Source organism: Neodothiora populina, assembly GCF_041146345.1.
Source record: "Neodothiora populina strain CPC 39397 chromosome Unknown canker_contig_16, whole genome shotgun sequence".
Lineage (NCBI taxonomy): Eukaryota > Fungi > Ascomycota > Dothideomycetes > Dothideales > Dothioraceae > Neodothiora > Neodothiora populina.
Window position 1 is genome coordinate 703703 of NW_027191409.1, and position 13110 is coordinate 716812.

The window sequence follows — 13110 nt, forward strand, 5'->3', positions numbered from 1 at the left end:
GGCGATGCTTCGGGCATATGCGACTAAGCCCTGTCATTGCGGCTCAAATATCGAGATCCGATCTGGTCCTGGACCCACCTGCTGTCACATATTTTAGCACATGTTGTCATCATCACGACGCACGACACACGACACAGGAAGAAAATTTCGTGATCGCTAGTACAACGATCCGATCCTTCGGTCGAAAAACGAGGCAGATGATTCAATATGCCTGCAATAAACATAGATTGATGAAGCAAGCCCGGTCGCCCCGCCCCCCGTTATCCCTCGGGGTGGAACTGAGTAATGATAAACGTGAAAGACGTAGGCTTCCTTATCTCTCCTGGTCTGGTCGCATATATATGAAATCTCCAGAAAGTAGGCAAAAGTACCCACATCCCGAGCAAGTAGGTGGGAACGTAGAGGTCATTATTCCGCAGCGCGAGCCAGCACAGTTCCTGTCCAAATTACATAAGATCTCAGGGCTAGAGCTTGTCTTGTCCCTGTATAACCAGTGCTCTCAAGCATATAACTGTAGCTTTGGTTCGTGACCGCCGTCGTCAGACTGCGTTGCAAGCACATACTCTACATCACCACTAATGGAATCCGAACGACCACCTCAGCGGCCGGGGTTAAGTCACTTCCGGCAGAGAACGGTGAGCTCTTTGGGACCTCGAACAACACAAACATCCACGAATCATGGTGGCTCTTATTCACTTGCTGGACCCCAGGACAGAGGCCAACGTCAACCCCCAAGACATGGCACCTACGTCGAAGAAGGCTACCGAGATTTGAATCCAGAATATGAACGCACAGTACACAATCCGGTGTTTTCACTGGCTGGCAACCAGCCGCATACCGTCCGAGGATTCATGAAACGTCAAAATTCGGATGCGAAAGCCAGACCAGTTGGCAAGGAAGGAGCGCAAAAAGGAGAAACGGAAACGCCACCCCAATTGCAAAACATCGAAGGTCGTAACAATACCGACCGAACTCAGGAGCCAGCAACGCCAGGAAGTTACGATGCAAACGATGGGCCAGCCATGGGTCCCGAGTCCCCTGGTGTACCCGGTGGGAATATCCGGATGAGGACCGCCACAGCACATCACCCAGATGGACGACCACTCGGTACCATAGGCGAAGAAGTACAATTCTCCCCGTCCGACGATGATGCGAAGACACTCGCACCAGACGACAACCCCGACGACAGACCATTCAACCCTTGGGCGGGGATCAGACGAAAGTTCCAGGATCCCCTAGGCGAGTGGCTGGGCACAACAATCCTCATAGCGATCGGTGTCGGAAGCAACCTACAAGTCGCAACATCCGATCAGCAGAACACATCCTACCAAACAATCTACTGGGCCTGGGGACTCGCAACCATGCTAGGCATCTACGTCTCCGGCGGAAGCTCCGGTGCGCACCTCAACCCTGCTCTATCCATCATGCTCTCCGTGTGGCGTGGCTTCCCAGCACGGCGTGTTCCCATCTACATCCTCGCCCAACTCCTAGGCGCCTTCACCGGCGCTCTGATCGCAATCGCCATCTACAGAGATGCAATCCTCCACCTCGACGGCGCCCTGATACCAATGTCGACCGGCGTGTCGATCTACACGCAACCGAAAGAATGGGTACGACCCGCGACCGCATTCTTCACCGAAGCCGTCGGGACAGGGCTATTGTCCCTCGGCATCATCGCGCTGGGAGACGACGCCAACTCGCCTCCTGGAGCCGGTATGCACGCGTTCATTATCGGGCTTTTGGTCTCGCTTTTGCTCATGGCATTCGGTAAGTCTCTGCATGAATGTTCTTCCCACAACCCTTTCCCACCATTCTTGGCTGTGCCGGCTCCTCGTACCCGACGGCTTTTAACACTTAGTCCGCACAGAGCAAAACACCGGCGCCGCCTTCAACCCAGTCCGAGACCTCGGCCCCCGCCTCGCCGCAATGGTAATGGGCTATCCGACTTCCATCTTCGACGCCGGCAACGCGTGGTGGATCTGGGGCGCGTGGGGCGCCACCATCACAGGCTCATTGCTCGGCGTGGGTGTCTACGATTTGTGTATCTTCAAGGGCGGCGAGAGTCCTGTCAACTATTCGAGTAGGAGGTGGAGGCAAGAGGGGTTGAAGGCTGAGGCGGGCTGGTTCTCTTTTCTGGGGGAGCGGAACAAGGTCAGGGATGTCGAGACCAAATTGGAGAATGGCGGTGTGGTATGAGCTTATTGAGGAGAGAATCTTTGTACGAATTATGTATACGTACACGTTTTTGTTTTCTATATGAGCAGTTCACATGCTATGCTCTAAAGTAAAAGAAGAAAAAGGCTTCGCATCATGATTTCTGATTTCTCTGACAAGGTATTTTGTGTCCACGCCACTATAGAATATCGGAATATGATAGCAAATGGCAAATCGAAACCATCTGCTGCCACCGCCAACAGCCAGCCTCTATTGCCTGAGCGCTACACCGATGCTAGACAAATACTTACAGCGGTCCTGCTGGTCAGCCGGCACGGCCTCCATGTGGGTATTGTTAGTCTGGAAGTAAAGTCTCTGGTAGCTGTCATTCTTCGTCCACGCGTCCCAACTCGGCGTGCCCGGCAAGCGGTACGTGTTCGGGTCGAAAGACCGGATGAAACTCGTCCAGTATGCTTGGACTACGGGTCCTATGGCGGCGTTGGTCGTGTTGTAGCTTGCTGGGGCGGCTTTTGTGTATTGCGGGCCCCAGATGGCGTTGAGCTCGACTGTGTGTGTGACGCCTAGACCTGATGCTTCGCTGGTCGGGTCGATGACATCCCAGTGGTCTAGACGTCGCCATCAGATTAGTTCTTGCATCATGCACCTTGGCTGCGGAAACAAAGAGCTTATCGGTCCGTTACTCACAGTTGTAGTTGTTCTTGATACCGAGCTTGGCGTAGATTCCAGAAATGAAGATTCCAGGACAGATGTATCTGATTTCGCCATATGCATTTGATAGCTGACGCCAATACGCGCCGCTGCCATTGAATTGCTCGGCCAAAGGATAAAGCGAGTTGACCTTGGCAAGCTGCTTGAGCGTGAACCAAGGGAACTGATTCTTCAAGAACCCGTCCGACTCGGCGATGGAGCTCGTGTTACGGTATGCGAATATAGTACCCTCATTAGTGACATCACCGTAGATGGCGGGCAGCTGGACGAATTTTCCGTCGGCGTACGCCGCATATGTCAATTCTTTGATGAAGTCGTTGTCAAGGGTGGGACCCCACATGTACAACGGGGCTGCAGACGCGCCCGGGAATGCAAAGGGATACGACTGTTGCTGCATGATGGTGGCGTTGACGCCACGGAGGCATGCCAATGTGTCGTTTGCGCTGATGCAGCCGGTCTTGATGACCAGCGAGTCGTACTGGTATTGCGATTCTGACACACTTCGTACCGCTGCGAAGGATTGCGATTCGGCGGCCGTCGCATGGAATAGTTTGTCGTCTCTGCCGCCATATGCTGTGAGCTGAAGGTTGATCGAGGCTGCACCGGCCGAGTCTCCTCCCACGACTACATGGTTGGGGTTGCCGCCAAACTGAATTTATTGTCAGTCAATTTGTCGTGCCAATGCAATTTCACAGCGATCTGTGGTTTTCTTTTGGTTGTCGCGACCTATGCGATTGTGGCCCCTATAAATTCTGGAAGGTTGAGGACTGGGTGCTCACTGACCTTGCTAATATGCTTCTGGATCCATTCTATTTGGTGTTAGAGCTGCAAGAAACGTCCTTAAGAGAGGACTACAACATACCAAGTGCTTTTCGCTGGTCCTTGAGACCATTGTTGTAAGAACCGGCCTTGGCGAGTTCCTCGCCTGCAAGGAAACCATATACACCGACTCGATAGTTGATAGTAACTATAACAATATTGCAGCCAGATGCAGTAATGAGGCCGCTTCCACTACCGATCGACAGTCAGAACGAGATGCAAGCCAAGAACACCATGGCTGCAGATTTACTTCAGATTCGGGTTCGAGAGCCCGTTGAAACCACCACCTTGGATGAAAAAGTAGACAGGAAGCGCAGATAGCTCGGTGGCGTTTGAAGGCGCGTATACGTCGAGGAAGAGGCAGTCCTCCTGATTAGCATCGGTTGGAGGTCCACCACCTGTGGCAAGACAAAGGGGACCATGCTATTCCAACCCTCGTCAGTCAAGGCAATATCTAAAGTCACGAATCGCAAGTCACGTACCGTATCTGCCTCGACAATAGAATACTCGATCAAGGGATCTTTGGGGGCTGCAAAACGTAGATTGCCAACCGGCGGAGCAGCGAATCTAAGCCCAAGAAATTGAGTTATGCCGTTCGGCAACGCCGTGCCTCGATATGTAGCATAACTGAGTTGCGCAAGAGGGTTTAATGCCACAGCGATTTGTAAGAATAGATACACACTACTGATGGAAGAGAACAACATGGTGTCCGGGCGGGATCAAAAGCGACGATCCTACATTGTGCGATATGCCCTCCCTACACCTCTTTATATATATCTCGACCTAACCCTCCTCATGGCTAATGCATGTCATCACCTGCTTGCTTCTTTGCTCATCTAATCTTCGCGAGCGGGGCTAGGTGACCCTACGTATGGCACACGCGTTCGGGGCAAAGATATGAATTGGCTTCAACGGCTCATCTCTTATTCAGAGTGCTCAAATACCCAACCTCGTACAAAGGAATGGCGATGATACAATTGCCGGTGGGCGAATATGTTACTCCACATTCTGGGGTCGGAGTCGAAACGCTTTTACCGAGGGAAGCAGCATTGTTGTACTAGCCAGACTTGGCTCACGAATTGCGGTGCGCCTAACAACTAATCACTGACAGAACCCTGCAGTGCATTTACTTGGACAGCGCTAAATGCGCATTGCTCTTCCCCGTGATGCAGGCTCCGGTCGCGGGAGCTTCAACGCTTTTTGATATTGCTCCACCACCTGCAAAATATATCCCTTGTGTCATGACGCGACTTGGTCACTTGCCAAAGTCATATGAACCTTGCACTTACTGCAGGTCCAGCAATAACATTCCACGAACACTTCCCTAGCAGGATTTCGAAAATACTTTATCTGAGTGAGGTAAGCTTACCGAATATATAACTATGTGGTGGACAAGATGACCAAATTGTTGAATATACGGAGTGACGTTATAGTTGTCCTACATATTAACCATTCTGCGTTAATCAGAACTTGGCAAAATAGATGTGCATGTACTTTTACAGCACATGAAGGACAAGACCAAAGGCATAGTTACTAAATTAGACAAGAGGATTATAAGATTGTGCCAATCTTGAACGGTGAAGTACAACTAAAAGAACCAAACTCAACGCATACAACGTATCAGTACCACTTGTTCAGCGATCGACCTGCCTCTACCTCCTTTTTCCAGCAGGAGCGATCTTCTCCAGACACGCCGGGTCCTTGGTACACACTTCCGTACAAGCCGCTGGCATAGCTGTCATTGTCCTTCGACTTGGAGAACTTCTTGCGGTACCACTTTCCGTAAGTCAACAGGTAATACAGCCGGAATGCAAGGAGAGCAAAGGTGTCACGCTCAAGATCTTCCGGATAGTCGGCGCCTAGATCCACTGCTGCGGTGATCCCTGAAATGCATGCAACTTCGTGCGCATTGACTAGAGTCCAAGCAGCGGCATAACGCGTGTGTTTATGCCCGTTGAGTAACCACATCCAGGGAACGACAAAAATATAATGCGTGAACGAGTGGCAAAGCTGATGCCACCAGTCCTTCCTGATAACCTTTGACTCGTCAATCTCGTCGATCGGCCATAGGTGCCCATCCCGGTCCTTGTTCAAGAAGATGGTTTGGAAAACTGCATTATCCAGAGGTACGTGCGGAGGGAATTGAGATTGGTAATTGGAAGCTGTTCGACATTAGACAAATCGATGAAGTGAATGTAGTGGCTATTCTTACCGTTGAAGCTCATCTCAAGTTTTGTAAGATCCTGCTCATACATCTTGATCAAGTACATCGGTTTAAACTCTTTCTGCGCCATCTTGAGTCTTGCTGATTGGTCTACACCTCCTAGTGTGCTAACGGCCTGTTCTTCGTTGTAAACCATTTCATAATGCTTGCGCATGTAGTCAGCGTCGCAGTGAGTGACTGTTATGTCGTTCGCAAATTTTGCAGAGCCAAGCACTTTGTTCTCCCGCCAACTAGCAGACGGTTTGAGGACACGTTTAGCTGTATCCGTCCTGTATTATTGATCAGCACGGAGCAAGAGATTGTCCTTCATCGACAGGAAACTTACAAGGTACAGAGGACAAGCTCATCGTACTCTTCCTCCACTTCCTTCGCATCGGCGTCTCCATTGTGGCCTTCGACTGTATTGGGCACCCAGGCACTGTCCTGCGTGTGGCCGTCTTCCGCTGGAGTTCTGCTAATCACACGCACCACAACTCCGTTCTTATCGCGCCGTATGACGCCTGTCAATTCTGTGGATAAGCGAACTTTCACGCCCTTCTTTATGAGGTGTTGCTTCCAGTCGCTGTAGAAGTCGCTCAGATTTGGGAAGACCACCATTGGGGGCAGATTGCTCGCCACACTAGTTTTGTCTGGGGGGTACCACATTCCATATGTTGGACTTGTGCATAAGCGCTCAAGTACCATGCTAGGAACCTCAGGAGCGTAGTTTCCTGTTCCTAAAAACAACGCCACCATTGGCAGTGCGACGACATTTGCGAACTCGTCGGAGAATCGGAAAATCTTGACGAGGTACTTGATCGGAACCAAACCAAAGATGACCTCGAACCATCGAATGATCTTTAGCATAGTGTAGAAGCGTTTCACCTCTTTCTCGTGTTTCTTCAGCATCATGGTCGAATAAACATTCGTCCAGAATTGCTCATCCTTTCCGAAAGACACTTGTAATTTGACGGGATCCGCTCGATGGCCCATCCTCGCAAACATGGTCAATGTGTGGTGGAATATGTATGATCCACCCTGGACGCCTTGATTCAACCAGCTAGCACCGAACTTTTCCTTATCGATCGGTATACTGTAGGCTTGTCCACCACAGTAATCGACCGCATCAATGATCGTGACATCGAATTTGTCTGTGTGCTCTGCCAGATGGTGCGCGCATGACATGCCTAGAATGTGTAAACAGCGGTCACAACAAGTGACAATCTCAGGTGAACCATACCTGCGGCGCCCGCCCCGACGACCAGGACTCTCTTCTTCTTTTGTTGCTCCATTTGTTTTCCCATTTCAAATGTCTGCTGCGTGGTTGACTGTGGTAAGAGAGATTCGGTGATTTCTGGCATTGTCGAGACAGTAGAAAAGTCGGCAGCGCAGGACTAAGTAGGCATCATTTCCCCCTCAATTTTTCCACCGGTGTCGTTGAGACATATACTGTTCATCATCGTTAATGGCTTGACATGCGCTAAGTGGAATGTGAATGTACAGACGTCATTGATCGTACCAAGTCTGGGGTAGATCGCGTTTACACGGGCTTGTAACCAAGATTGAGTTCAGTCGCTTAGTTCTCAGATCAGGGCCTTACCGATGCTTCGTCCGATTGCTTTCATGGACTGCTCAATACCTGATATACGATTCATTGCGGCACTGCATGACAAATTCCTGAGTGCGGCGGGTCATTGTTGTCGTCTCGACACATTGCGTTGATTCCAGAGTGCTGCTACATGTGGATAGACTTGATTCGCGTCTCGAAGAGATCAGCAGATCAAGCCCGTTTCCTGCGATGCACAGCTGAGGTTCCTGACTCTGGGTGGCTAACGCATTGCAATCGGTGACTATGAGGCGACGGTGGAAGGGTTCGCCAAAGAGCATTCGTCAGCAAGGCACAGACGAAGTAGTGAAAATACTAGTATCATGAGAATGACCACGGATAGTACGAAAACAAAGCCTCACATAATCGTGGGTTAATTCTGCCAAAACTTGATACTGTAGAAACAAGAGTCTGCAGTGGTATCATTCACCGTGGTAAGAACATAACTTACCATGGCTGTTGCCTCTCAGGTCGAGTTTTTATCACACAACCTGTAGGAACATGGAGACCTTGGACAACTAAGTTTGATAATGCTCCTCCCACGGCACCTAAACCATAGCATTCTACGACATGCAAAGTTTGATACAATGCGAACCGACCTGTCGAGTACACCACCGATATAGCCCACATGATATGGTACTGTTCACTAACGAGCCGGAAGAGACAGGGACATGTGGGAGCGAATAGCTGCCCGGGTGTCACGACGGCAGGTATTCGAGGATGGCATAGTGACAAGAGCAGCTTTGGACTTCATACCGTGCATCTCAGCCTTCGATGGGGGTGGCCCGCGTGTCAATCGTAGGAACCTATAGCGTTTAGGTAGCCGTGGTCTCGGGGTACGCGCTGCGAAGCGGCTCTAATCCACCAGCATATCGTGAACGATATCGATGCATATGATAACGGAGCTGGTGGGAAGCTGACCATAGGCATTGATCTTCAAAGACAGAACTCTGACGACGAACGTTCTGATCACGCAGATGCTGCCCCCTTCAAGCCCTTCAAGGGCTGATTGCCATCTATTATGAACATGAGTGCAACGGCGGATTAGTTTCGCCGATCACAACTTATCTCGAGGCACACCCACCTGTAGTCGAAGCACAGCCAGAGCCGCGCACATACAATGCCAGGTGTGCATGGACAGGCGGAAGCTCCACAGCATATTTGCCGCGACGATGTGTATCCGAGGCTCTTGAAACCTGGCGGCTTGGGAGTCGAGTATGTGTGTCAGCACAACGAAACTATAAACGAGAAATTTGACTATCGTCATAAACACCATGGAATATGACTGCCTGTAGATGAATGCATGATAAGGAACTGGGCATGCTGTGTAGAATAGGACAGAGACGTTACGATACTGTCTGCGGCGCGTGATGGGAGGAGTCCCGCCGTTGTCGATTCTGCGTTCTCACTGAAGAATCGAGCCACCTGCGATGAGCGTCGATGATGCAAGCAATCTATGTGGTACGAGGATAATCTCGAATCAACATACATGTCAGAGGAGCTTGTTCCGCTGCGATATTGTTGTTGAGATATAGACATTAGCAGTGTAGGCATGAGGCTGGGCCATCTCGGTTGTGAGCACCAACGTGATCGCCCGAGTGCAGCAGCGAACGACAAGTTGTTGAAGGTCCTCTGGGGCATCCATCACCGGCCGTGGGTCTGCAAGCCACATGAGCCTCTCTGGACCAACTTATTAGAGTTGCGCGTGTTTCAGGTTCTGTCCTGCTATACTACAGCCTTATCTTGTGACCTTGTTGAAACTGTAGATAGGAGCATGTACACTAGCGATGGTAGGCGAAGTTGGAGAAGCTTGCACACCTCTGTAGATATGATAAACGAGGTTGGGGAAGCTCACACTCCTCTAGGGCCATCTGGCAGTGGAGATTGACAAGATGATATTCAGAGGATAGGTTGAGCTTACTGCGCTAAAGCGGGTGATGCTGTGTGTGTGTGTCTACAAGATGGGGAGATACGTGCACGGCCAACGCCATATCACGCAAGCCCAATGGGTAAAACCGCAACCCGCCCACTGATCGCTCCTTGTGCCGCACGGATAGTCGAAGTACAATGTACATGTACTTCTAGTTGCAAAAAGTTCTCTATATTAGCGCGCGACATATGTCAAGTCACTCAGGTTGACCCCTCCCCCACGCTCGCCATTCGCACCCCTGCCGCCACCAGAAGGACCGAGTGTTCTCGAGTTGATTGGGCTAGGTGCATGAAGCTGCAGCGTGATCCCTGTGGCTGCGCGTGCCAAAGCCGTCCTTCTGCTCGTTGGGCCAGAGCAATAACATACATAAGTTGCTTTCGCTCGTCATATCGTGCAATTACTCTTACACCCGACTTCATCTCCCTCCCTGAAAGAACCAAGCATTTTCCTCCCTATGCTATTTGTGGGGTATTGTTTCGATCACACACTAGCACGACATCTTGGTGGTACATTGATGAATCATCCCGCATATTACTCATAATCTCAGGAAAATCGTTTGATTCCCCTTATAAGCCATCATCACCTTCCAGACTTCTTCTCTATCATTCTCATCACAAATTACATACTCCACAATGGATTGCTTCCCTGATTTCTGTCTTGCTTGCGACAAGCAAACCAGCGATGGTCTATACTGCTCGCAGGCCTGCCGGCTAGCCGATCTGGAAAGTGCCGGCAGCTCAGCCCCGGCTTCTCCTTCCTACTCAGTCGAACAAGAACAATGGCAATCACAAGGATCATCAGCTCGAAACTCGATCATCTCGTTACCACAAGCTTTCTACTTCAATTCAATCAAGACACTCAGTGAGACATCATCACTCGAGTCATCCGAGACTCAGGTCAGAAAAGTTCTATCACCATCGAGTTCTCGTAGCTCCATGTCTTCAGCTATAAGCAACGCCGGAACGCAGACTAGCGCCGCTGTGTCTCAGCAAGCCCAACACGAGCTTCAAGGCTATGTCAGCTCGTTTGATGCCATCCGCGAGATGAAGAGACGCTCCCTAAGCAGCAACTCTGGATATTGATGCTTCAATGGGGCTGCTTCATACAGAGGACTATGATATCCTGACGACTTACACGACCTAAACATCGCCAATATGGTGTCTTCCTGACCCAATCGGCTACCAAAAATATTACGACATTCAAAACCGACTCTCAACTATTTTTCAAAAACTTCAGCAAAAAAAACTTCGAGATGCTTTCGCTATCAGCAGCAACATCTAAGCATCACAAGGAAGATGTCATATCATTGCATTCGGTCTCTGGCGCAAGGGCAAATCATCAGGGAAAGGCGCTATTCAACTGCATTACGGAGGATACCCATGATCTACTAGCTTTTTCTTTCCGCGATACTTCATACTTTTCAATCATTGCAAGGGTGCATATCACAGGAAAGCATCAAATGGCGCAAGTGGCTCCTAACATTGTTGAGCCCACAGAAAAATATTTCTTATAGTAACATAGATAGCAATACACTGATCTACTGCAGCAAGTATACTGTCCTTGAACGCGACGTTGGAAACGCTTTGTGATCTTGCAAATGTCCTTTTGGAAGATGTGATCCAGACCTCACCGCCCCAAAAAGTCAATTATTCGTTGACGAAGATACATGTCTACAAGCTACAGCTCTACAACAAGAAGTATAGGCGTACGAAGGACTGGGCCCAGCCAACAGGGGTGGACACTTCAACGTGCCGCCTCAAGTTTACCCTGCCCTCTAATCTACGACGTTGAACGGGACTGGCCCGTGCCATGATATTTTAACTTTGTGAGAATCTCCTGTAGACCCGTAGGTACCAGTGGTAGGAATGTGAGCTACGTCGGTATGCATCAGCTGCTCGCACTTTTCTTTCGTACAAAGGCAACAAGTACCGTAGCAAGGTTCTGCCCCCTTTCCCCCACGGGCCGAAAGTGGCTCGTGCGGCGCTGCGGCAGTGTACAGCACGAAAGTTTGCAACTCTGCGAATGCTGCATTGGGAATCTAGGGGTCTGCGCAAGGCTTTACGAAAGGTCAAGGAGTGGGTCTCGTGAGCGAGACGGAAATCAATGGCGGGCCGTGCATATTGACAAGTGACGCAGGTTCAAGCCCAAAATCTCTAGTAGGACAGGGCAGACGTAAGCGGCAGAAGGTGGAGTGGTTTCAGAGCACCGACACAAAAGTGCTATTGACTCGGGATGCTGTGGACTTGTCTTCATACATTACTCGCGAAACGCCATACGCCAACATTGTGGACAGGATGAGCATGTTGGAGATAAGACGCATATGCAATAATAACACAGTCTTACAGTACCTGCTCCCCACATGGCGTGATCATGAAGTCACTGCCTTGTAGCCAGGAATTAAGGCACTGCAGGGTCGCTCATCTCACTCTTCACCATGTTTTACTTCGAAACGTCGTCGCATTGCCGTCGTCATGGTCTATCAATCGGCGACCGCAGACAAGTCTGGGGATGTGCTCGGCAACAATGCCATGGCAAAACGCTTGCTGTGCTTTCCGTTGAATTGGAGCCCCCAAAACGACCAATGCTGACTTGTCAAAGTGCTAGTGGTCCTCTGCTAGCGGACATGAGTCGGAGCCATGGTCCACAGCGTTGCAGGCCCAATCATCTTGTAGTTCATCCAGAGAAATGAGCATAAACCCGCAGTTGTGCAATTCGCGCCTTTGCCCAGTGGGAGACGAAGACCGGGGCCACGAGGGCTTGGGATTGGATGGTCGCTTAGTCGCTATCAGCGACTACCCACGACGCCAGAACCAAGATCGCTGATACGCCCAATCATCAATTTCTTTACCAGACTAGGCACGCACATATCGAGCCAAATTGGAGGGCTGCGCAATATCAGAGCTATGATCTACGAGTCCCGCGACGGGGTCGCCCGCCAGCGAGTGAAATTGGTTGCGTCAAAGACCAGCTTACCCAATCTCGCCGGTATCTTTTGATTCGTCTGTTATACACCACTGGGCGGTTTCTCACCTTAGCTTGCTTTTCGGCCGGACTTTTCGGACGGGGGGGCCATTGTCATTCTGCCACGAATACTGAGCAAGCTACTGTGTTGTAGGACGGCGCTCGACGATCCGGTTGGTCGCAGAGATCAGCGTGCCTTCTTGCAATGGCGTAAGCGCCATCATTTTGTTGTTAGACTACAGTAGTACGACTACTATTCTGTCCCAGAGTGACGCTATATTGGTAGACTGAAGGAAATCGCAGACGCACTGTTAATGAGGTCGCCACATAGATTAAGGTCAATCAACGAAGCGTGAATCGTGCGCCTGTAGCGCACATCGCTCCGCCGAGAGACGACGGAGGAACGAGCGACTCTGCATTGCATTTTCATGCATGACGCCTTTCGATATAGTGGCTCCAAATCCTTTGCGATCGAGATGCCGGGCTTGCACACAGACACCTGTGTAGACACATTCTTTCCCATTTCCCCTCCTTTATGCCCGACACCTTGCATCGATTTTTGAAGTGCATGGTGAACAATTCACCACTTCCCACCGTACCTTGATGGTTCCTGATCAACAGCATCCGTCTTCGCAGCCATTACGTGGCAGAGCATGAGTGGAAGCGTGTCGAAAAAACCGACTCCTCGACTTTTTCTTTGCTTTTCTG

At 50.4% G+C, this 13110-nt stretch overlaps 4 protein-coding genes across 4 annotated transcripts; 2 read left to right on the plus strand and 2 right to left on the minus strand.

Annotated features, from left to right (window-relative positions):
- Window positions 1-578: 578 nt before the first annotated feature.
- AAFC00_003577 (uncharacterized protein) lies at window positions 579-2196 on the plus strand (the record flags this gene model as incomplete). Its single annotated transcript, XM_069343070.1, has 2 exons — window positions 579-1767; window positions 1868-2196. 2 exons carry the CDS (start codon window positions 579-581, stop codon window positions 2194-2196), a joined length of 1518 nt encoding a protein of 505 aa, XP_069200885.1.
- A 228-nt stretch (window positions 2197-2424) lies between these two features.
- On the minus strand, window positions 2425-4406 carry AAFC00_003578 (uncharacterized protein; the record flags this gene model as incomplete). Its single annotated transcript, XM_069343071.1, has 6 exons — window positions 2425-2780; window positions 2860-3532; window positions 3667-3692; window positions 3746-3894; window positions 3953-4125; window positions 4185-4406. 6 exons carry the CDS (start codon window positions 4404-4406, stop codon window positions 2425-2427), a joined length of 1599 nt encoding a protein of 532 aa, XP_069200886.1.
- Window positions 4407-5322: 916 nt separating this feature from the next.
- AAFC00_003579 (uncharacterized protein) lies at window positions 5323-7209 on the minus strand (the record flags this gene model as incomplete). The annotated part of the gene is made up of 4 exons (XM_069343072.1): window positions 5323-5864; window positions 5915-6195; window positions 6252-7092; window positions 7146-7209. 4 exons carry the CDS (start codon window positions 7207-7209, stop codon window positions 5323-5325), a joined length of 1728 nt encoding a protein of 575 aa, XP_069200887.1.
- A 2864-nt stretch (window positions 7210-10073) lies between these two features.
- On the plus strand, window positions 10074-10523 carry AAFC00_003580 (uncharacterized protein; the record flags this gene model as incomplete). The annotated part of the gene is made up of 1 exon (XM_069343074.1): window positions 10074-10523. One exon carries the CDS (start codon window positions 10074-10076, stop codon window positions 10521-10523), a length of 450 nt encoding a protein of 149 aa, XP_069200888.1.
- Between the last annotated feature and the right edge of the window lie 2587 nt (window positions 10524-13110).